The sequence below is a fragment of the Oncorhynchus clarkii genome, chromosome 10, assembly GCF_045791955.1.
Source record: "Oncorhynchus clarkii lewisi isolate Uvic-CL-2024 chromosome 10, UVic_Ocla_1.0, whole genome shotgun sequence".
In the NCBI taxonomy this organism is placed as follows: domain Eukaryota; kingdom Metazoa; phylum Chordata; class Actinopteri; order Salmoniformes; family Salmonidae; genus Oncorhynchus; species Oncorhynchus clarkii.
The window spans coordinates 33,560,246-33,584,699 of NC_092156.1; the positions used below are offsets into that span (position 1 = coordinate 33,560,246).

At 44.1% G+C, this 24,454-nt stretch overlaps 2 protein-coding genes across 3 annotated transcripts; both read right to left on the bottom strand.

Moving 5' to 3' along the window:
* Nucleotides 1-8,721: 8,721 nt before the first annotated feature.
* On the bottom strand, nt 8,722-9,663 carry LOC139419511 (olfactory receptor 52N5-like). Its single transcript, XM_071169469.1, has one exon. It carries the CDS (start codon nt 9,661-9,663, stop codon nt 8,722-8,724), a length of 942 nt encoding a protein of 313 aa, XP_071025570.1.
* An 11,263-nt stretch (nt 9,664-20,926) lies between these two features.
* On the bottom strand, nt 20,927-23,392 carry LOC139419512 (olfactory receptor 8G17-like). 2 transcript variants are annotated; one of them, XM_071169471.1, is made up of 2 exons: nt 22,501-23,392; nt 20,927-20,949 (listed from the first exon to the last, which is right to left on the bottom strand). In XM_071169471.1, exons 1-2 carry the CDS (start codon nt 23,390-23,392, stop codon nt 20,927-20,929), a joined length of 915 nt encoding a protein of 304 aa, XP_071025572.1. The 2 variants fall into 2 exon arrangements, with proteins under 2 accessions (XP_071025572.1, XP_071025571.1); XM_071169470.1 differs by lacking the exon at nt 20,927-20,949 and having other exon boundaries at nt 22,454-23,392.
* Nucleotides 23,393-24,454: the final 1,062 nt, after the last annotated feature.

Here is a 24,454-nt window from a genome sequence, read left to right on the forward strand (position 1 = left end):
TCACTGGCCTTCGAGCTGCAGGCAACAACGTTTCCCACTGAGCGTTTCAGACTGGCATACGTCATCTCCTTGCTCTCAGGACGGGCTCTAGCCTGGGCTACGGCCATATGAGAGAAGCAATCAGACATTTGTTTTAATTGTCAAAGCTTCACCCAGGAGTTGAAGAGGGTTTTTGATCACCCCATCAGTGGTAGGAACGCTGCTCAAAGACTCATTGTGCTTTGACACGGCAGCCGGAGGGTAGCAGATTACACCATTGACTTTCGGACGCTTGCCGTTGAAAGTGGTTGGATACAGAGGCACTTCACTCAGCCTTTCTGAACGGACTCAGCGAGGTTCTCAAGGATGAACCGACTTCTCTGGATGAGCTTATCATTCTGGCCATCCGGATTGACAACCGACTTCGGGAACGTCGTCGTGAGAGGACGGAGGAGTTCAGAGTTGTTTCCAGTGTTTCGGGTTCCGCCGAGGGAGTCGATTCTTTGTTTGTTCCACTGCCTAATGTTGCGTCTGCTTGTCCTGTACCCCGTCAGAGTTGTCAATTCGGCTCTGGTTCTCCTTTATATCTTTCAGAAGAGCCAATGCAATTGGGACACACCAGGTTTCTGCTCTGGAGAGACGGTGCAGGATTAACAAGCAACGTTGTCTTTACTGTGGTCAGTCTGGACATTTCCATACCTCCTGTCCCAAGCTGATGGGAAACGGGATGACTCGTCATTAGACGGGAGAATACTGGCCAGTCAAATACAATCTTCAGGGGGCCTCCCGGGTGTCGCAGTGGTTAAGGGCACTGTACTGCAGCGCCAGCTGTGCCATCAGAGTCCCTGGGTTCGCGCCCAGGCTCTGTCGTAACCGGCTTGGTTTGTGTATCGGAGGACGCATGACTTTCAACCTTCGTCTCTCCCGAGCCCGTACGGGAGTTGTAGCAATGAGACAAGATAGTAGCTACTACAACAATTGGATACCACGAAATTGGGGAGAAAAAGGTGTAAAATTCAAAAAAATAAAAAATACAATCTTCAGCTGCCGACACGGTACGCACCTTGCTTCCGGCCAACCTGCGGACAATGGGCCAACCTGCGGTGAGACAATGGGCAGTTGGACATTCCTACTTTCATAGACTTTGGGGCCACCTGTTTCTGGATCACACATTAGCTCGCCAACAGGGGCTGCCTCTCACTAAGCTGGAAGGTCAACCCCAAGAGTCTGGGAAGGTGAAGCAACTCATGCCTATTCAGATACGAGTTCTGGATTATCATGTGGAATTTATCCATTTACATTTGTTGGACTCCCCTGGTTCTTGGACATCTGTGGCTTTCTATCCATAATCCTCAAATTGACTGGCCCTTGAGAAGTGTTCTGAGATGGAATCCTTCATGCTAGTCCACCTGCCAGTAACTTTCTCTACATCTTTCCAGCCCTGCTCGTCTGGAGGCTTCTGATTCTCCATTTCCCCCAGCTAGGGATGACAAGCCTGATCTTTCCCGCGTATCTCGGGATTACTGGGATCTGGGTCAGGTCTTCAGTAAATGAAGGTCCAGCGAACTGCCTCCTCACAGGTCCTACGATTGTGCCATCGACCTCCTGCACGGCACCACTCCTCCAAGAGGAGGGCTGTATTCTCTCTCAGGTCCAGAGACTGCAGCCATGAACAGATAATTAAGGAGGCCCTGGCGGCCGGTTTTATTTGGCCGTCCACTTCACCTGCAGGAGCGGGTTTCTTTGTTGGAAAGCGGAATGGGGGATTCCGTCCCTGTATCAATTACCGGGGTATAAATAACATTATCATCAAGAACCATTACCTTCTTCCTCTTATGTCGTCAGCCTTTGAGAGACTCTAGGGAGCTATGTTTAAAAAGAAAAGTGATTTACGGAACGCATTCAATGTGGTGCGCATCAAACAGGGAGATGAGTGGAAGACAGCGGTCAACACCCCAAATGGACATTATGAGTACCGTGTCATGCCGTTTGGATTTACAAATGCTCCGGCCATTTTCCAGGCCCTGGTTAATGATGTGCTGCGCGACTTCCTTCACTAGTTTGTGATTGTGTACCTGGATGACATCCTCATCTTCTCCAGGTTCATGGTTGAACACATCCAACATGTCCTTTTAAAGTCAAATGGCAAGTCTATGCCAAATCCTCAGATTATTCAAAAGTGGTAGGACGATATGAAAAAATGGCCACATATCACCAACGAAGACATCTTTAATGATTTATTATTGTCAATCAGTGTGGATGGGAAAGAGATGAGGAGCTACAAAAGCACAGAGAAATATCAATATCAAATAAACCCCCACCCACAGCGGCAAAGTTGAGGATGACAATCTGGTGTACCTCAAAGCAGATGTCCAGCCCAGTCAGAGCAAACACATCATAATTCTGCCTGGATTATTCTGTTGCAGGGCAGGTCGAAGACTTGCAGTCAATGAGGTAAAGAATCAAGGTGAGTTTTATTTATTTTTTACCCCCTATTTCATGGTATCCAATTGGTAGTAGTTACAGTCTTGTCTCACCGCTGCAACTCCAATACAGACTCGGGAGAGACAAAGGTCAAGAGCCATGCGTCCTCCGTAACACAACCCAACAAAGCCGCACTGCTTCTTGACACAATGCCCATCCAACCTGGAAGCCAGCCGCACCAATGTGTCAGAGGAAACACTGTAAACTTGGCAACCATGCACTGCACACTACAGGAGTCGCTAGTGCACGATGAGACAAGGATATCCCTGCCAGACAAACCCTCCCTAACGCAGACGGGCCAATTGTGCACCACCACATGGGCCTCCCGGTCGCGGCCGGCTGCGACAGAGCCTGGACTCAAATCCAGAATCTCTGGTGGCACAGCTAGCACTGCGATGCAGTACCTTAGACCACTGCGCCACCCGGGAGGACAACATAACCTAAACTTACTAGTTAAAAGGGAACTGTGTAAACTTGTCATCTGTGAACACCATGTAAACGAGTGTTACATACTGTAATTGACTATTATAACAATAGGTGCAGAATGCTGGATATAGATGGTTGACAGGGGTGTCCTGTACAGCAATGTCAGTGGAACTTGGGGACGCAGCAGAATTTCCCTCCAAAAAGGTTGAGCGGGATCTGTTTTAAAGTTCACAAACCAAACGATGAGTTCTCTGACAGCACCCCAGCCGCTTCTCCATCTCTACCTCCAACTCCTGTGTACCACTCCCACAACGCACTTAGTTTGGAAGGGGCCAATGTTCCAGTGGGGAGCCTTCTGCATGAGTGCATCAAAGCTAAACCAGTCATCAAGTTCCAGCAGCAGCCACACAGCTACAGCAGCCTAATAGTGTACATGGAATCAACATGCAGTGTCAGAAATGCTTGTCATTTTATTACATTTTTGCTAAGCTGAAGGAGTGTAAACGTGCCAGCTTGGAGGAGGTCACTAAAGGACAGAGTTCCTTCCATGCGTAGTATGATGCACGTAAACTTTGAATCACTGCTAGCTCAGCAAAGAAGGTTCCTGTGCACACCTCAACAAATCCCTACAACTTTGTACAGGAGCATCTCTTCCCCAGATTCTATGGGAACTCAGCAACCACATATGGCAAGGAAAAATCAAATCAAATCAAATTTTATTTGTCACATACACATGGTTAGCAGATGTTAATGCGAGTGTAGCGAAATGCCTTATGATTAACGAGACGTGGTGTGATCTGTTCACCTGACTTAGAATTCCTCACAATCAAATGTCGACAGCATTATCTACCAAGGGAATTCTCTTTGATTATAATAACAGCCGTATATATTCCCCCCCAAGCAGACACATCGATGGCCCTGAACAAACTTTATTTGACTCTATGCAAACTGGAAACCACATATCCTGAGGCTGCATTCATTGTAGCTGGAGATTTTAACAAGGCTAATCTGAAAACAAGACTCCCTAAATTGTATTAGCATATCGATTGCGCAACCAGGGCTGGTAAAACCCTAGATTATTGTTATTCTAACTTCCGCAATGCATATAAAGCCCTCCCCCGCCCTCCTTTCGGAAAAGCTGACCACGACTCCATTTTGTTGCTTCCAGACTACAGACAGAAACTAAAACAAGAAGCTCAGGTCTGTTCAACGCTGGTCCGACCAATCTGATTCCAAGCTTCAAGACTGCGTCGATCACGTGGACTGGGATATGTTCCGCATTGCTTCCAACAACAACATTGACGAATACGCTGATTCGGTGAGCGAGTACATTAGAAAGTGCATTGACGATGTCGTACCCATAGCAACGATTAAAACATTCCACAACCAGAAACCGTGGATTGATGGCAGCATTCGCGTGAAACTGAAACTACTGCTTTTAACCAGGGCAAGGTGACCTGAAACATTACCGAATACAAACAGTGTAGCTATTCCCTCCGTAAGGCAATCAAACAAGCTAAGCGTCAGTATAGAGACAAAGTAGAGTCGCAATTCAACGGCTCAGACACAAGAGGTATGTGGCAGGGTCTACAGTCAATCACGGATTGCAAAAAGAAAACCAGCCCCGTCACGGACCAGGATGTCTTGCTCCCAGACAGACTAAATAACTTTTTTGCCCGCTTTGAGGACAATACAGTGCCACTGACACGGCCCGCTACCAACACTCTCCTTCACTGCAGCCGACGTGAGTAAAACATTTAAACGTGTTAACCCTCGCAAGGCTGCAGGCCCAGACGGCATCCAACAGCCGCGTCCTCAGAGCATGTGTTTACGGACATATTCAATCAATCCTTATCCCAGTCTGCTGTCCCAACATGCTTCAAGAGGGCCACCATTGTCCCTGTTTCCAAGAAAGCTAAGGTAACTGAGCTAAACGACTACCGCCCCGTAGCACTCACTTCCGTCATCATGAAGTGCTTTGAGAGACTAGTCAAGGACCATATCACCTCCACCCTACCTGACACCCTAGACCCACTCCAATTTGCTTATCGCTCAAATAGGTCCACAGACGACACAATCGCAACCACACTGCACACTGCCCTAACCCAAGAGTAATACCTATGGACAAGAGTAATACCTATGTGAGAATGCTGTTCATCGACTACAGCTCAGCATTTAACACCATAGTACCCTCCAAACTCGTCAACAAGCTCGAGACCCTGGCTCTCGACCCCGCCCTGTGCAACTGGGTACTGGACTTCCTGACGGGCTGCCCCAAGGTGGTGAGGGTAGGTAACAACATCTCCACCCCGCTGATCCTCAACACTGGGGCCCCACAAGGGTGCATTCTGAGCCTTCTCCTGTACTCCCTGTTCACCCACGACTGCGTGGCCATGCACACCTCCAACTCAATCATCAAGTTTGCGGACAACACTACAGTGGTAGGCTTGATTACCAACAACGACGAGACGGCCTACAGGGAGGAGGTGAGGGCCCTCGGAGTGTGGTGTCAGGCAAATAACCTCACACTCAACGTCAACAACAAAAGGAGATGATTGTGGACTTCAGGAAACAGCAGAGGGAGCACCCCCCTATCCACATCGACGGGACAGTAGTGGAGAGGGTAGTAAGTTTTAAGTTCCTCGGCGTACACATCACGGATAAACTGAATTGGTCCAACCACACAGACAGCGTGGTGAAGAAGGCGCAGCAGCGCCTCTTCAACCTCAGGAGGCTGAAGAAATTCGGCTTCTCACCAAAAGCACTCACAAACTTTTACAGATGTGCACAATCGAGAACATCCTGTCGGGCTTTATCACCGCCTGGTACGGCAACTGCTCCGCCCATAACCGTAAGGCTCTCCAGAGGTAGTGAGGTCTGCACAACGCATCACCGGGGGCAAACTACCTGCCCTCCAGGACACCTACACCACCCGATGTCACAGGAAGGCCATAAAGATCATCAAGGACAACAACCACCCGAGCCACTGCCTGTTCACCCCGCTATCATCCAGAAGGCGATGTCAGTACAGGTGCATCAAAGCAGGGACCGAGAGACTGAAAAACAACTTCTATCTCCAGGCCATCAGACTGTTAAACAGCCACCACTAACATTGAGTGGCTGCTGCCAACACACTGACTCAACTCCAGCCACTTTAATAATGAAAATTGATGGAAATTGGTGTAAAAAATATATCACTAGTCACTTTAAACAATGCTACTTAATATAATGTTTACATACCCTACATTACTCATCTCATATGTATACTGTATGTATATACTGTACTCTATATCATCTACTGCATCTTTATGTAATGCATGTATCACTAGCCACTTTAAACTATGCCACTTTGTTTACATACCCTACATTACTCATCTCATATGTATATACTGTACTCTATACCATCTACTCCATCTGGCCTATGCCGTTCTGTACCATCACTCATTCATATATCTTTATGTACATATTCTTTATCCCTTTACACTTGTGTGTATAAGGTATTAGTTTTGGAATTGTTAGGTTAGATGACAAATACATTTGATTTGATTTTTTGGGGTACTACATGCAGGGGCAAATGGGCATGTTCTGCACAGGACTGGAGAGATGCAAACTACTGTCTGGGCTCCATCCGGGCAGGTTGTTATTGTTGATGTGAATTTCAGTGCTGATGTTATCCCTGAACTGAAGACATTGTATTTCGTACATATGCTGACAAGGACAGTATATGAGTTCCAGTCAGGCAGACTAACTCTGTGCTCCAAATATGTTAAACTATGTGGTATTTAGGCTCAGGGCCTAATACTTTGTGTTTTTAAATAGTTCTCATATTTTGTGCCTTCTAAAGGTCTCTCTGTCAGCTCTACCTTATTATCTAAGCGTAACACTTTATTTTGTTGTCTTGCACAGTTCCCTTCATATGCATATTTACATGATTATATTTGCATAATTGTTTTATGGCTTGCCTTGTACAGCTCTCTTCATACATGTTTATCTAATGCCTAAGGATAAGTCCTTATGAATTATGAATATTTTTTCATATAGCACTTCATGAACTGAGCATACCGTAACTCATCTTGCACTTGGCAAATTATGGTGTTAATAAAACACTATGAAATTCCACTTTGTTGACATTTTCTTTAATACTTAACATTTTTAAATGAAGGAATAGGAGGGTTTCAAATGTGTTTTCAGTTTGATTCTGGGTTTGGTTTTCAAGTGGCACAAATTATGAAAAACAATGTGGCACTTGATAAACAGTTGTCTTCCCTCTTGGTCTGTTAGAGACATTTTGGAATGATTGCAGCACCATGCAGGGGTGGGCAACTCCAGTCTTCGAGGGCCTGATTGGTGTCACACTTTTCTCCATCCCTAGCAAACACAGCTGATTAATCAAATTGCATTCTAAACTGAAGATCATGATTAGGTGATTATTGGGGTCAGGTGTTTTAGCTGGGGCTGGGGCAAAATTGTGACACCAATCAGGCCCTCGAGGACTGGAATTTGCCCACCCCTGATTCTAGTGGATCCCTGTAATTATCAGGAACAGGCAAAGGTACAATACATGTAGGAGCCTTAAAATTAATCAGATTGAACAGGAAACTATATACAGTACATATTTAAGCAATAAGGCCCGTGGGGGTGTGGTATGTGGCCAACATAAATCAAATCACATTTTTTTTGTCACATGCCCCGAATACAACAGGTGTAAACCTTACAGTGAAATGCTTACTTTCAAGCACTTAACCACAATGCTTTAAGAAGTGAAGAAAAATGTGTTCTGTAAAAAATAGAAGAAACAAATAATTAAACAGCAGCAGTAAAATAACAATAGCGAGGCTACATACAGGGGGCACTGTACCAGTACAGATTCAATGTGCGGGGGTACCGGTTAGTCGAGGTAATTGAGGTAATATGTGCGTGTAGGTAGAGTAGAAGTGACCATGCATAGATAATAAACAGAGAGTAGCAGCAGCGTAAAAGAGGGGTCTGGGTAGCCCTTTGATTAGCTGTTCAGGAGTCTTATGGCTTGGGGTAGAAGCTGTTAAGAAGCCTCTTGGACCTCGACTTGGAGCTCCGCTACCGCTTGCTTTACCACAACAGCACTCCCTCCTCTACAATGTTTGGTGGTTAAAACACTCCTGCTCCATGAACAGCTTTCTTTTCTGTCAGTTATTGTGGCATCCCTTACTGAACATAAAAGGCACATTTTGCGTGAATCCATGTTTTGGAAGTTGTGATAGCGATAGCGAGTTAGTTTGCTAAATGCAAAATATTGTCCGGAAGTGTTTAACGGTAAGGCCCCCACAAAAAAAACTAGAGACCCTGCCCATATTTCCGTTGAAAATTAGTCTAATAGAATTTTTACAAATGCTTTAGTATACGTAATTCCCAAAAAATCGAGAAATTTATGAAAACATGAAAATGACCATATCTAAGTGCTCGCTTGTCAGTGGAAAAAAATAAAAAGATTTCATGTTGATAAAATGCTGCCAGTTCCACTTCAACTAAACAATGGAAGTTGCACAATCCATGACTACTCTGTAAATTAGCTTGACGTGCTAAATTCTCTCCACCAATAAGAGGGGTGGGAACAGTTTGTGTCAAGAACTGTGCCTGTGCCCATAGAAATAGATGTCGCACATGTGCACATGTGCTGGGGGGGTGATGTTCCCCAATGCTGGAAATGGGCCTCAGAGTGAAAATGTGAACCCATGGCCTAGAGGGTGCAACAATTCAACACCAATGTCAGTTGGCTTTTCATAACGAGAGAGAGAGAGGGAGAGAGAGACAAATCAGAATAAGAATTAATACATATTTTTTTCTTACAACCATTCATCGTACAGTCACTTTATTATTTTGAAACTTGTTGAAGATTTTCTGTCTGATCTCTTTGGTCTGCAGACCGTATATAATAGGATTGAGCCAAGGAGGAACCACATGAAACAAAATGGCTGACAGTTTCCTGTGGTCGGCCCACTGAGGGAAGCGATGGAGAAAGATGATGATGAAACCGGACACCAGCATGATGATGTACACAGACAGGTGTGTGGAGCAGGTCTGCAAGGCCCTGCTATTCAGAACCCTGTTTTTGTTTCTCACACACACCATAGCTATCTTAAGGTATGTTAGTGTCACACTTCCTATGGAGGACCCCAGGAGTAGGATGGTAAAAGTGAGTCCATAGATATTGTTAATTATAACGCTTTCACAGGAGAGCTTGAATAACGAGGCATTGTCACAGAAGGGGTTGAAGATTTCAAATCTGCATTGTGACAGGCTGAGTGTGAGGCCCAGGAGGACCCCCACAAGCAGAAAGGCAGACCCCCAGGCAAAAAAAGTCAGTTTTGCGATCATCCTGTTGGTCATGATGGTGGCATATCGTAGGGGGTAGCAGATGGCCACATATCTATCAAAGGCCATGATAATCAGTATTGTATGTGATGTTGTGCCAAACATGTGGGCGCAAAATGCTTGGATGGCACACGCAACGTTGTTAATGTAGCGATCTGCGCTTGCCACAAATATATCACTCAGCAAACGAGGGATGATAACCGTGGCTCCAAGAGCATCATTGAGAGGTAGGTTGCAGAAGAGGATGTACATGGGCTGGTGCAGGCTCCTCTCAACGGAGATCAGTAGTATGAGGCCGATGTTGGATACCATCGTGAAGATGTAGATGATGAGGAGAAGGATGAAGGCAGGGTAGGAGGACTGTTGAGTGACTTTTAACCCCTCCAGGAGGAACATGTTCTTAGGGTAGGTGTGGTTCTCCATTTGCCACCCAGAATGAATGTCACAACCTGCAGGAGAATGCAATAACGTTATTTAATAATAAATACCAAATAAATACCAGTGGTATTATGACTTTAAGAAAAGGGGTACCAAGCAACAAATACAATTTGATAATCCTTGTTCATTACCCTGCCTCTCCTTAAATACTTACTGTTTTGGAACAAATACTGTCAATATATTTAACCAAATTATTTAATGAAAAAGTTAAAAAAGTAACCAAAAACAAACCAACATAATATATTTCACAAAAGAGAACAACTGACTATAATTCAATGTTGTATAATTCAATAGATGTAGATACAATGGACACAATAACACTTTCAACTCTAACATAAAACATCAGCATCACAACAAGCACATTAGATAACATAAGAAGGATTGTCCCTGACATAAATTGTTGAAGTATAACACTAACAAAAAGGGTGAGATGATCTTCCACAGGGTCCTCTCTTTGGTTTCTGAGTTCTCTTCCACCCCTCAAGACTGAAACAGCATCACAGCCTTTTATCCAAAACCCTGAACATGGTAACACTCCCAACCCAAACTCCCAAGCATGGTTACAAGGTTGGAGGCCTCTGGTGAAATCAAACTCCAGGAAAAATAATTGGCAACTTGTTAAGGGATTCTGACTAATTATGTATACATTTCAATCAGGACTGACTAATCAGAATACTATTATTTTACTGTATAAATGTATGAATTTTATTTTAATCCTCAATACCTTGGCATGGTCATAAATTATCTTAGGATATAGGAAGGCTTGAGAACTATACTGCCATTGTACCGGAGTGGTGGAGAGACGGGACAGTTCGAAACCTAATGACGTCATTTTCAGTTTATAACCTGTTGTAAATTGTATCATGTTCAGTACTCTCGAGAATAAACGCTAGTGCTTGATTTTGAGACTGGTCTCCGCCCATTTTATGCAAATACGTTTCTTACAAATCTTTAGAAATGGGCTGAGTAAATTTAATTTAATTGGGTATTAAACATATAGGAATTTAATTCCTCTATCACTTCCTCTATCACTTCAGATTGTAACTTGAGTGATGTAGGCTAGTCCATTTTGGCATTGTGTGTGCAGTCAATTTTTCATGTTAGTTTTTAAAAGCAAAATGGAATTCCATTGCCCTTTTTTAGGAAGAATAGTGGGTGATTGGCATAGGTGGACAAAACAGAAACAGGAATTGAACCCCAGTCTCCAGTAAGGGATATGTGTTCTCTAGAGTTGACGGTTTTACCACTCAACCAACCTCTGTCACCTCATGTTTCTTTTTGACAGTTATGTATATACATTATGACTGACAGGGTGCACTGTTTTGAAGCCACTGCACCACAATGTTTGTTATTCTCCACTATTGTTTGAAAGGTTTTGGAAGATATAGAAATGCATTTATTAATGTCTACATTCATTTTTGCCAACTTTTATAATACAGACTCCTAATTAATGCATACTTTTAAATTATTTTCCGTGAACAAACACATTTTTGTGAAAACATTTTCCTTAATCCTTTACTGAAAATAGTTTGGACACTGTACATTCAGTAACATAATAACAATATTTATGGAAAATGTGAGGTAGGTGCAACATAAGACAAAATAATTACAAGGGTTTGCGTAAAAGGTCTAACTGGCGTCTCCAAGTGGTCACACACCTCTCCAAAGTTTGTACTATTACTAAATTCACGAGGTTCAGCTTACCACCACTTTACAAACATGTTGGCAGGGGTGGTAGTAGTTAGAATTTGTATGAGGGTTTTGGCATGGATGTTGGTCAGGGAGGCCAGCCCTCAGTCATGAACTGTTGTTGTGCTGAGCCAGCTGCCAGGCAGTGAACCTGTAGCAAACCAAACCTCATTAATCACACATTTTCAGTATTAATTATACGGTGCCTTCAGAAAGTATTCAGACCCCTTGACTTTTTCCACATGTTGTTATGTTAATGACCAAATAAAACAATTTACTCATCAATCTACACACAATACCCCATAATGACAAAGCGAAAACAGGTTTTCAGATTTTTTTGCAAATGTATTAAAACAGAAAACAGGAATACCTTATTTACATAGGTATTCAGAACCTTTGCAATGAGACTAGAAATTGAGCTCAAGTCCTGTTTCCATTGATCATCATTGATTGGAGTCCACCTGTGGTAAATTCAATTGATTGGACATGATTTGGAAAGGCACACACCTGTCTATATAAAGTCCCACAGTTGACAGTGCAAGTCAGAGCAAAAGCCAAGCCATGAGGTCGAAGAAATTGTACGTAGAGCTCAGTGACAGGATTGTGTTGAGGCACAGATCTGGGGAAGGGTACCAAAAATGTTCTGCAGCATTGAAGGTCCCCAAGAACACAGTGGCCTCCATCATTCTTAAATGTATGAAGTTTGGAAGCACTTCCTAGAGCCGGCCGTCCGGCCAAACTGAGCAATCAGGGGAGAAGGGCCCTGACAGAGCTCCAGACTTCCTCTTTGGAGATGGGAGAACCTTCCAGAAGGACAACCTCTTTGCAGCACTACACCAATTAGACCTTTATGGTAGAGTGGCCAGACGGAAGCCACTCCTCAGTAAAAGGCACATGACAGCCCGCTTGGAGTTTGCCAAAAGTCACCTAAAGGACTCTCAGAACATGAGATACAAGATTCTTTGGTCAGATAAAACCAATATTGAACTCTTTGGCCTGAATGCCAAGCTTCAGTTCTGGAGGAAACATGTCACCATCCCTACGGTGAAGCATGGTGGTGGCAGCCTCATGCTGTGATGATGTTTTGCCAGCGGCACGGACTGGGAGACTAGTCAGGATCGAGGCAAAGATGAACAGAGCAAAGTACAGAGAGATCCTTGATGAACACCTGCTCCAGAGTGCTTAGGATCTCAGACTGGGGTGAAGGTTCACCTTCCTACAGGAGAACGACACTGAGCAGACAGCCAAGACAATGCAGGAGTGGCTTCGGAACAAGTCTCTGAATGTCATTGAGTGGCCCAGCCAGAGCCTGGACTTGAACTCGATCGAACATCTCTGGAGAAACCTGAAAATAACTGTGCAGCAATTCTCCCCATCCAACCTGACAGAGCTTGAGAGGATCTGCAGAGAAGAATGGGAGAAACTCCCCAAATACAGGTGTGCCAAGCTTGTAATGTCATACCCAAGAAGACTTAAGGTTGAATTCGCTGCCAAAGGTGTTTCAACAAAGTACTGAGTAAAGGGTCTGAATACTTATGTAAATGTGATATTTCAGTTTTGTAATTTTTTTAATAAATTTGTAAACCTTATTAAAAAAGCAGTTTTTGCTTTGTCATTATGCGGTATTGTGTTTATATTGATGCGTGGAAAAAACGATTTAATTGATTTTAGAATAAGGTTGTAACGTAACAAAATGTGGATCTGAATACTTTCCGAAGGCACTGTATATAAAATTGGAAATTACAAGACTGTAAAATGTTGTTGACCTCTAAAACATAGTTTTGGAATGATGAAATTATTCAAATGTTGTTTTATCATTTTAACAACTAGAAAAATGTTGTCTACCAGTTGGTTGAGTTACCCATTAAATGAATGTTATTTGGACAATGGAGAAATATTGTTTTTGGTCTGTGTAAATGGAATAATATTTTCATATTCGTTTCAGCATTTACTGTTTGCCTGTTATCTTCAATATGTTTCAGTACATTTCATTTTACAGGTATTATGGGCACCATTATTAACAGTTAATGCATTAATTTACATACATACCAGTCAAAAGTTTGGACAAAAGTTTGGCCTGATTCACCAAGTCTCCTCTGAACAGTTAATGTTGAGATGTGTATGTTACTGGGACTGCAATCAAACGTGCAGTTAATTGCAGATTTCTGAGGCTGGTAACTCTAATGAACTTATCCTCTGCAGCAGAGGTAACTCTGGGTCTTCCTTTCCTGTGGTGGTCCTCATGAGAGCCAGTTTCATCATAGCGCTTGGTAGTTTTTGCGACTGCACTTGAAGAAACTTTCAAAGTTCTTGACTGACCTTCATGTCTTAAAGTAATGATGGACTGTCATTTCTCTTAGCTTATTCTTGCCATATCATGGACTTGGTCTTTCACCAAATAGAGCTATCTCTGTATTCCACCCCTAACTTGTCACAACACAAATGATTGGCTCAAATGTATTAGGAAAGGAAAGAAATTCCACAATTAACTTTACCAAGGCACACCTGTTAATTGAAATGCATTCCAGGTGACTACCTCATGATGCTGGTTGAGAGAATGCCAAGAGTGTGCAAAGCTGTCATCAAGGCAAAGGCTGGCTACTTTGAAGAATCTAAAATCTGAAATATATTTGATTTCTTTAACACTTATTTGCTTGCTACATGATACCATATGTGTTATGTCATAGTTTTGATGTATTCACTATTATTCTACAATGTAGAAAATAGTAAAAATAAAGAAAAACCCTTGAATGAATAGGTGTTTCCAAACTTTTGACTGGTACTGTATATTTTAATTTTCATGTTTTGGCACACAAATGTATCTTCCATTATAAGTAACTGAAGCAGACATAATGTTAAGTCATTTTTTGATGATTTTAAAAGTCTATGCAAATCCTAATACGAATTCCTAATTGGGCAACTCAACCGTCTGGTTGAGGTGTTTGCAATGCTTTATACATCACATTTTAAGTAGGCATTTCAGTATAAAAACAAATAGTTATAAAAAATATATATCATTTTTATATTTGTTTCTTGGTGAGCCAGTTATTAAAGCGCAAATCCTGAGACATTTTTTAAACCAATTTTTTAGGGGATTGCAATTGCAAATTGAACCTTGTAGTTCTGTAATGCCAATCTGGGTTTAGTAAAAAGGTTCTGTCTGGTACAGAATTTTAAAATTATTTAAATAGAAAAGTAGACATTTAATGACTATTAAAAGAAAATACCCTTCATTCTTTCTAATCATATCATCAAATATATTCATTCATGTTCATCACACATTTTTAAAGCAATAGTTCACTAAAATGACAAGTACACTATATCCTTTTCTTCCCTGTATTGGACCTCCTATGTGGATTTATTTAATGAGCTGAATAGTAAAGACATGTAATTAAACTGTAACCAGGAATTTATGTTTTCATATGATGGTTAAACAAATCACTTCAAAAGGTAGGCTACCTGTGCACATTTGTACAATCCAAAATAATTCAAATCATGGCACCTACCATTTGATGAATGGAAAGAGACGTCAATTAAAACACCAAATAATGTAATGACATTTGTTTACTGGCATTAGGCACACTTTTAGCCTGAAATGTTTGATGCATGTCCATTGCTGTCCGCACGCGTCTCAACCCCAGCCAGTCATCTTTGCATTGGCAAGAATGTTGTGTTCATGTAGAACCACACCACTTATACCACCTGTTTTCAAGTGCTTTGCTACTTTTGCATGCTCTGACAGTCGTAAATGATAAATGATGGTGTAATAGCCTACAGTTTTCTATTCATCTTTGTTTTAATTATTGTGATAAGCTCATGTTTTACCGGTACGCTGTACGCTGATGCTGTTCCTGTCTCGTTCCATGTACGTTCTTTATTAAATGTTTGACTCCCTGTTCCTGCTTCGTCTCTCCAGCGTCATTCCATGTGACATGTATTCCATACGAGAAAGTACTGGCTTGCATTCACCCCTGATCCCCTGAGAACAAGCAACAAAGCTTAGCTCTGGATGAGTAAACGGATATATTCTTCTGGTCTCTGATACCTAAAGTCAGTAAACTACTTCCTAATTTTGAATAACATAAAATAAAATGTTATTTGTCACATGCACAGATTACAGCGAAATGCTTACTTACAAGCCCTTAACCAACAAGGCATTTTAAGAAAGTATTTACTGAATAAACAATAAATAAATAAAAATGAAAAGAGAAGAAAATATAAAAATAGCTAATAATTAAAGAGCAACAATAAAATAACAGTAACGAGGCTATATACAGGGGGTATCAGTACAGTGTCAGTGTGCGGGTGCACAGGTTAGTAGAGGTAATTGAAGTAATATGTAGGTAGAGGGAAAGTGACTGTGCATAGACAATAAACAGACAGTAGCAGCAGCGTAAAAATGGGGGTGAGGGGTCAATGCAAATAGTCCGGGTAGCCATTTGGTTAGCTGTTCCGGAGTCTTATGGCTTGGGGGTTAAAGCTGTTAGGAAGCCTTTTAGACCTAGACTTGGCGGTCCGGAACCGCTTGCCGTACAGTAGCAGAGAGAACAGTCTATGACTAGGGTGGCTGGAGTCTTTGGCAATTTTTAGGGTTTTCCTCTGACACCGCCTGTTATAGAGGTCTTGGATGGCAGGAAGCTTGGCCCCTGTGATGTACTGGGACGTATGCAGTACCCTCTGTAGTGCCTTGCAGTTGGAGGCTGAGCAGTTGCCATACCAAGCAGTGATGCAACCAGTCAGGATGCTCTCGATGGTGCAGCTGTATAACTTTTTGAGGATCTGAGGACCCATGCCAAATCTTTTCAGTCTCCCGAAGGGGAATATGTTTTGTTGTGCCCTCTTTACGACAGTCTTGGTGTGTTTGGACCATGACAGTTTGTTGGTGATGTGGACACCAAGGAACTTGAAGCTCTCAACCTGCTCCACTACAGCTCCGTCGATGAGAATGGGGGCGTACTCGACCCTCCTTTTCCTGTAGTCCACGATCATCTCCTTTTGTCTTGATCATGTTGAGGGAGAGGTTGTTATCCTGGCACCACACGGCCAGGTCTCTGACCTCTTCCCTATAGGCTGTCTTATCGTAGTCGGGGATCAGGCCTACCACTGTCTTGTCGTCGGTAAACTTAATGATGATGTTGGAGTTGTGCTTGGCCATGCAGTCATGAGTGAACAGGATGTACAGGAGGGGACTGAGCATGCACCCCTGAGGGGCCTCTGTGTTGAGGATCAACGTGGCAGATGTGTTGTTACCTACCCATACCACCTGGGAGCGGCCCATCAGGAAGTCCAGGATTCAGTTGCAGAGAGAGGTGTTCAGTCCCAGGGTCCTTAGCTTAGTGATGAGCTTGGAGGGCACTATGGTGTTGAACGCTGACCTGTAATCAATGAATAGCATTCTCACGTAGGTGTTCATTTTGTCCAGGTGGGAAAAGGCAGTGTGGAGTGCAATATAAATTACATCATCTATGGATCTGTTGGGGCGGAATGCAAATTGGAGTGGGTCTAGGGTTTCTAGGATAATGGTGTTGATGTATGCCATGACCAGCCTTTCAAAGCACTTCATGACTACAGACGTTAGTGCTACGGGTCGGTAGTCATTTAGGCAGGTTACCTTGGTGTTCTTGGGTCTGCTTGGAACATGTTGGTATTACAGACTCGGTCAGGGACAGGTTGAAAATGTCAGTGAAGACACTTGCCAGTTGGTCAGCGCATGCTCGGAGTACACATCCTGGTAACCTGAATGTTGACCTGTTTAAAAACTCACAGCGGCTACGGAGAGCATGATAACACAGTTGTCCGGAACAGCTGGTGCTCTCATGCATGCTTCAGTTTTGCTTGCCTCGAAGCGCGCAGAGAAGTAATTTAGTTTGTTTGGTAGGCTCGTGTCACCGGGCAGCTCACAGCTGTGCTTCCCTTTGTAGTCCATAATAGTTTGCAAGCCCTGCCATATCCGACGAGCATTGGAACCGGTATAATATGATTCCATCTTAGTCCTGTATTAATGCTTTTCCTGTTTGATGGTTTGTCGGAAGGCAAAGCGGGATTTCTTATAAGCGTCCGGGTTAGAGTCCTGCTCCTTGAAAGCGGCAACTCTACACTTTAGTTTAGTGTGGAAATTGCCTTTAATCCATGGCTTCTGGTTGGGGTATGTACGTGCGGTCACTGTGGGGACGACTTCATCGATGCACTTATTGATGAAGACCGTGACTGTACTCCTCAATGCCATCGGAAGAATCCCGGAACATACTCCAGTCTGTGGGAGCAAAACAGTCCTGTAGCTTAGCATCTGCGTCATCTGACCACTTCCTTATTGAGTGATTCACTGGTACAATTTCTTGTTTGCTTATGGCCTTATACAGCTAGTTGTGTGCGGTCTTAGTGCAAGCATCGGTTTGTGGTAGTAAATAGACAGCTATGAAAAATATTGATGAAAACTCTCTTGGTAGATAGTGTGGTCTACAGCTTATCATGAGATACTCTATCTCAGGTGAGCAAAACCTTGAGTCTTCATTAATATTAGATTTTGTGCACAGTTATTAACAAATAGACACAGACCACCACCCCTTGTCTTACCGGAGGCAGCTGTTCTATGTCGATGTTGTCACGCCCTGGCCTTAGTTATCTTTGTTTTCTTTATTATTTTGGTTAGGCCAGGGTGTGACATGGGTGATTTATTGTGTTTCGTCTTGTCTAGGGGTTTATTAGATTAATGGGGTTGTGTTCAGTTTAGTTGTCTAGGAAAGTATATGGTTGCCTAGAGTGGTTCTCAATCAGAGGCAGGTGTTTATCGTTGTCTCTGATTGGGAACCATATTTAGGCAGCCATATTCTTTGGGTATTTTGTGGGTGATTATTTCCGTGTTTGTGTTTGTTTCACCACACAGGACTGTTTCAGTTTTCACATTTATTGTTTTGTATATTTGTAGTGTTTCTCGGTATTAATCTTTATTAAAGATGTTTAACCCTAACCACGCTGCGTTTTGGTCCGCCTGTCCTTCCCAGGAAGAAAGCCGTGACAGAATCACCCACCACAACAGGACCAAGCGGCATGGTGACAGGCAGCGGCAGCAGGAGCATCACAAGGAGGAATGGACATGGGATGATGTGTTGGACGGCAAGGGTTGCTACACATGGGAGGAGATCCTGGCGGGAAAGGATCGGCTCCCATGGGAACAGGTGGAGGCAGCTAGGAGAGCAGAGGCAGCCGGAGAGAGGAGCCGGCGATACGAGGGAACACGGCTGGCAAGGAAGCCCGAGAGTCAGCCCCAAAAATGTATTGGGCAGAGGCACACAGGGAGTATGATGAAGCCAGGTAGGAGACCTGCGCCAACTTTCTGTGCTTACCGGAGGGCGAGAGAGACCGGGCAGGCACCGTGTTATGCTGTGGAGCGCACGGTGTCCCCAGTGCGGGTGCATAGCCCGGTGCGGTACATACCAGCTCCTCATATCGGCCGGGCTAGAGTGAGCATCAAGCCAGGTGTCATGAAGCCGGCTCTACGCATCTGGTCTCCAGTGCGTCTCCTTGGGCCGGCGTACATGGCACCAGCCTTACGCATGGTGTCCCCGGTTCGCCTGCACAGCCCAGTGCGGGCTATTCCACCTCGCCGCATTGGCAGGGCGACCGGGAGCATTCAACCGGGTAAGGTTGGGCAGGCTCAGTACTCAAGAGCTCCAGTGCTCCTGCACGGTCCGGTCTATCCAGTACCACCTCCACGCACCAGCCCTCCGGTGGCAGCTCCCCGCACTCGCCCTGAGGTGCGTGTCCTCGGCCTAGTACCACCAGTGCCGGCACCACGCACCAGGCCTGCAGTGCGCCTCGCCTGTCCAGCGCTGCCAGAGCCTTCCTCCTCTCCAGCGCAGCCGGAGTCTCCCACCTGTCCGGCGCTGCCTGAGCTGCCCGTCCGTCCAAAGCTGCTAGAGTCTCCCGCCTGTCCAGAGCTGCTAGAGTCTCCCACCTGTCCAGAGCTGCTAGAGTCTCCCGCCTGTCCAGAGCTGCTAGATTCTCCCGCCTGTCCAGAGCTGCTAGAGTCTCCCGCCTGTCATGAGCCGCCAGAGTCGCCAGTCAGCATGGAGCCGCCAGAGTCGCCAGTCAGCATGGAGCCGCCAGAGTCGCCAGTCAGCATGGAGCCGCCAGAGTCACCAGTCAGCATGGAGCCGCCAGAGTCGCCAGTCAGCATAGAGCCGCCAGAGTCGCCAGTCAGCATGGAGCCGCCAGAGTCGCCAGTCAGCATGGAGCCGCCAGAGTCGCCAGTCAGCCAGGTTCTTCCAGAGTCGCCAGTCAGCCAGGTTCTTCCAGAGTCGCCAGTCAGCCAGGATCTGCCAGAGCCGCCAGTCAGCCAGGATCTGCCAGAGCCGCCAGTCAGCCAGGATCTGCCAGAGCCGCCAGTCAGCCAGGATCTGCCAGAGCCGCCAGTCAGCCAGGATCTGCCAGAGCTGCCAGTCAGCCAGGATCTGCCAGAGCCGCCATTCAGCCAGGATTCGCCAGAGCCGTCAACCTGCCTGAGCTACCTCTTAGTCCTAAATGAGGCACCCCTCAGTCCAGGTGGGCCCTTTATTAGGGTTATTAGGCCAAGGTCGGCAGCGAGGGTCGCCACTCAAAGGACGCTAAAAAAGCGGACTAAGACTATGGTGGAGTGGCGCCAGAGACGCCCACCCAAACCCTCCCCTATGGGTTTAGGTGTGCAGCCAGGAGTCCGCACCTTTGGGGGAGGAGGGGGGGGGGGTACTGTCACGCCCTGGCCTTAGTTATCTTTGTTTTCTTTATTATTTTGGTTAGGCCAGGGTGTGACATGGGTGATTTATTGTGTTTCGTCTTGTCTAGGGGTTTATTAGATTAATGGGGTTGTGTTCAGTTTAGTTGTCTAGGAAAGTCTATGGTTGCCTAGAGTGGTTCTCAATCAGAGGCAGGTGTTTATCGTTGTCTCTGATGGTGAACCATATTTAGGCAGCCATATTCTTTGGGTATTTTGTGGGTGATTATTTCCGTGTCTGTGTTTGTTTCACCACACAGGACTGTTTCAGTTTTCACATTTATTGTTTTGTATATTTGTAGTGTTTCTCGGTATTCATCTTTATTAAAGATGCTTAACCCTAACCACGCTGCATTTTGGTCCGCCTCTCCTTCCCAGGAAGAAAGCCGTGACAGATGTACGGAAAACCCAGCCAGCTGTATGTTATCCATGTCGTTGTTCAGCTACGACTTGGTGAAACACAAGATATTACACTTTTTAATGTCCCGTTGGTATGATAGTCTTGATCGGAGCTCAGCCAGTTTATTATCCAATGATTGCACGTTGGCTAATAGGATTGATGGTAGAGGCGGGTTACCCACTCGCCGTCGGATTCTTTCATGGCACCCTGACCTAAATCTCTGTATCTTCTTCATGCGAATGGCGAGGATTTGGGCCTTGTCCGGTGTCTGAAGTAAATAATTTGCGTCCGACTCGTCAAAGAAAAAACTAGGTGAGTAATAGCTGTTCTGTTCTGTTCTGAATTTTGAGATAGTAATTAGCACTTTTCAAGTCCAAGATCTCTGAACTATTTTGTGATGTCTTCCTCTTTCATGACTCAATAAGTGCATCACCTTACATTAAAGTATTAGTACCTCAAAGTTCAAAGATGTTTGTGCAGATAGAAAAAAAAATCTGACATACAGTTTCTCACATGTGAAGGACCACCTAAAGAGCAATTCTACGTGAAAAACTCATTTTTTACCAAAATGCCAGATAGAACCTTATAGTCCCATGGTCTCAATATTATAGATTCTGATTATTATTTACTTCTACCATCTTCCAAATCAAAAGTGGTAATTTCAGATTATGTAGATTCAGTTATAAATTCAATAATAATTCATAAACCTTATGGCACGAGGCAGGACTGACCACTGTCCACTCATGTTTTCTGGATTCAGTTGGGTCAAATACTTTCTCAATATTTTAATTTACAGTGTGGCACTAGGAAGGGCTGACCACTGTCCACTCCTCTCTTCAGCATAATCGTCGAGCCACTTGCCATAGCTTTACACAATGATCATGTGTGTGATGTGTCAACATTCATCGAGGAGCCAGCTAGCTATCCCATGCAAGATTCGGTCCGGAAATTACTACCAATGTGGCTTTCACATGTACACCCATATTTGACATGTGTTTATTTGAAAAGATTAGATGATGGGGGACTAAATGATTCACAGAACACCCCTGAATACTTCTGCATTGTTCAATAGTCAACGGCAGAGGGCAGCTCAACCTAAGTACTGACAATGCTGGGATAGAATAAATAACTCATTCAGATTTTGGAAAAACCCTTTATTTGAATATAAAAAGATAAATGATATGCTATAATTCATATATTACATTCAATTATTGCTATACTGACATCGAATATACATACACTGTATACATATTTCTGTAAAGATGTGGGGTTGAGGAGGGGGAGATTATGAGAGGATAGATACTTTGTTGTGGATAATTAAAAAGTGCTGCTGCTTCTACATAGAATACATCATCATACACCCCCCTCCCCACACACACAAAAAATGTTATGCCATGGAAAGGTTGTCACTTGTTGGCAGTTCTACATTATTTAAGCCTGCTAGCCAGATATATGTCATGCCTATATGAGCTTCCCTGCTGTCTAGGTCAGTCTCAGGATTTGGGCTTTGAGCTGCCCTTTCAGGAAGCCAAACCAAGTAAAAATGCTGTAGCGTAGGATCGACTCCAATGGTTGTTCGATAGAGGAGAAGCATTATGTTCTTGTTTACTCCATAAACCCTGAGTCGATAGAGGAAGTACAGGCACTGTTGGATGCGTGAGCACATGTCCTCCACATGGTGCACCTGCACAGCCTGCTGTCAATATGAAACCCAAGACACCTGTATGAGCTCACCTACTTGGTGTCAAGGACGCGAAGGGAACAGTTCCTCCTATTCACCCTTAGCCTCAGTAAACCACACTGGTGCTTGACAACCACCAAGGTCGAGGATGAAAATGACAAATTATGAGTAATAATGTAAATGTTTCTCTCCTCTTGGCATACAATTGAATGTGTACATGTTTGTACATATGTGAACAATATAATGTGTGTTAAAGTCATGGTGAAACTTTCTTGCAATGGGAGATATTTACAACTAGTTTGCGAATGTCTTTGGACTGCAGCCCATAGATAATGGGGTTCAGTGCAGGAGGAACCACATAAAACATAATTGATGCAAGTTTCCTGTGGTCTGACCACTCAGGGTAGCGATGAAGAAAGACAATGATGAAACCTGTCATCAGCATAATGAGGTATACAGCCAGGTGTGTGAAACAGGTGTGCAGAGCTTTGCTGTTTAGCGACTTGCTCTTACTCCTCACACACACCATGGTGATTCTAATGTATGTCAGAGCCACACTCCCCATGGAGGCGATGAAGAAGATAGTGGTGAAAAATAGTCCATAAATGTTATTTATAAGCACACTCTCACAGGAGAGCTTGAATAATGAGGCATTGTCACACCAAGGGTTGATGATTTCCGACCTGCAGCGTGACAAGCGGAGGGTGAGGCCCAGGAGTACAGCCACAAAGACAAGGGACACCACCCAAGCAAACACACACAACTTCACCAGCATTTTGTTGTTCATGATGGTGGCGTATCGCAGAGGGTTGCAGATGGCCAAATACCTGTCAAAAGCCATGATCATCAGTATCGTATGAAAGTTTGAACCAAACCAGTGACCCAAAAATGCTTGGGTGAAACACTCGTTGTAGGTAATATATCTCTCTGATCTAGGTGTTAAAATGTCGAACAGCACTCGAGGTATGATGGTGGTGATACTGAGAGCATCGTTGAAAGACATGTTGCAAAGGAGGATGTACATGGGGTGGTGCAGGCTCCTTTCCATGCAGATTAGCACTGTGAGGCCGATGTTGGCCACCATTGTGAAGATGTAGATGATAAGGAGGAGTATGAAGGCAGGGTAGGTGGACTGATAGATGACTTTAACCCCCTCTAGCTTGAGAAGGTCCATGCTGAATGTGTGGTTCTCCATCTGTGGGGCGGAGAGCCGAGACTGAAATACCAACTGAAATGTGCTCCGTTACACTATTGTTTCACCTCAATGATTCCGTCCATGCATACCTTCACTGAAACAGTTAGTTCAGCATTTGGGGTTTTGTGCTTGTTTCTGAAGTAATGCTAATTGGACCTGCAATTCTTGATGCTGATTCCAAGTCCTTCTCAATTGGAGCAGGAACAGTAGTGAACAGGCGTGTATTCCAGGCTATGGAGAGCCTAGAGAAAATACGACAATATGAATCAGTCAACCACACAGTCAACAACACACCAGATACAGCACCAATAAATCAAATATCCTTATTTGATCATACTGTAATACTATTTTAACATCTCTTACCATTGACAAAGAAAGAGACAGTTGGACTGTCTGTGTGTCCTGTTCACCCGGTCTGACACACAACCCCACAACTGAGGCCAGTCAAATAACACCACCACCTTTTATTAGGTTAGGTGTTGAATCTCTAACATTGGGGCACATCCTGTGCACTCTGAGGCAAACCGTTTCCAAGCAACAAGCTCTCAGTTTGTCTCATCTCTCAGGTACTGTAACTCATCTGTTGTCTGTTTACAGTACCTCCCATTACAGTCAGTCCAATGTGGGTTTTATGGTGTTGACTGAATCTATAACCAACAGAAAGTCTATGACATTATTTAGGGCAGGTTGAAAGACAATCAATTTGTTGTTATCTTGCTAAGAAAAGGCCAGTCAAGGATTGTTATGTTTGTTCCTTATATAATGACAAACCGGGGTGTAGGTTTAACTATTTTTAATGAACATATACAGTGGGGCAAAAAAGTATTTAGTCAGCTCCAATTGTGCAAGTTCTCCCACTTAAAAAGATGAGAGAGGCCTGTGATCACTAAAGTGCTTCCTGAAATAGTTGGACAGCGGACATTGTTCATTGTGTTCTGACTGAATTGTCCATTTCTGAAGGCATTTGACGCTTCAGCAGTATCCTCCTGATGATCCTCAGTCACTTGAGTGAATGGCTGAAGCCTTAGATCCACTCTGTTTTGTCTCAGTTGTGATCCATGC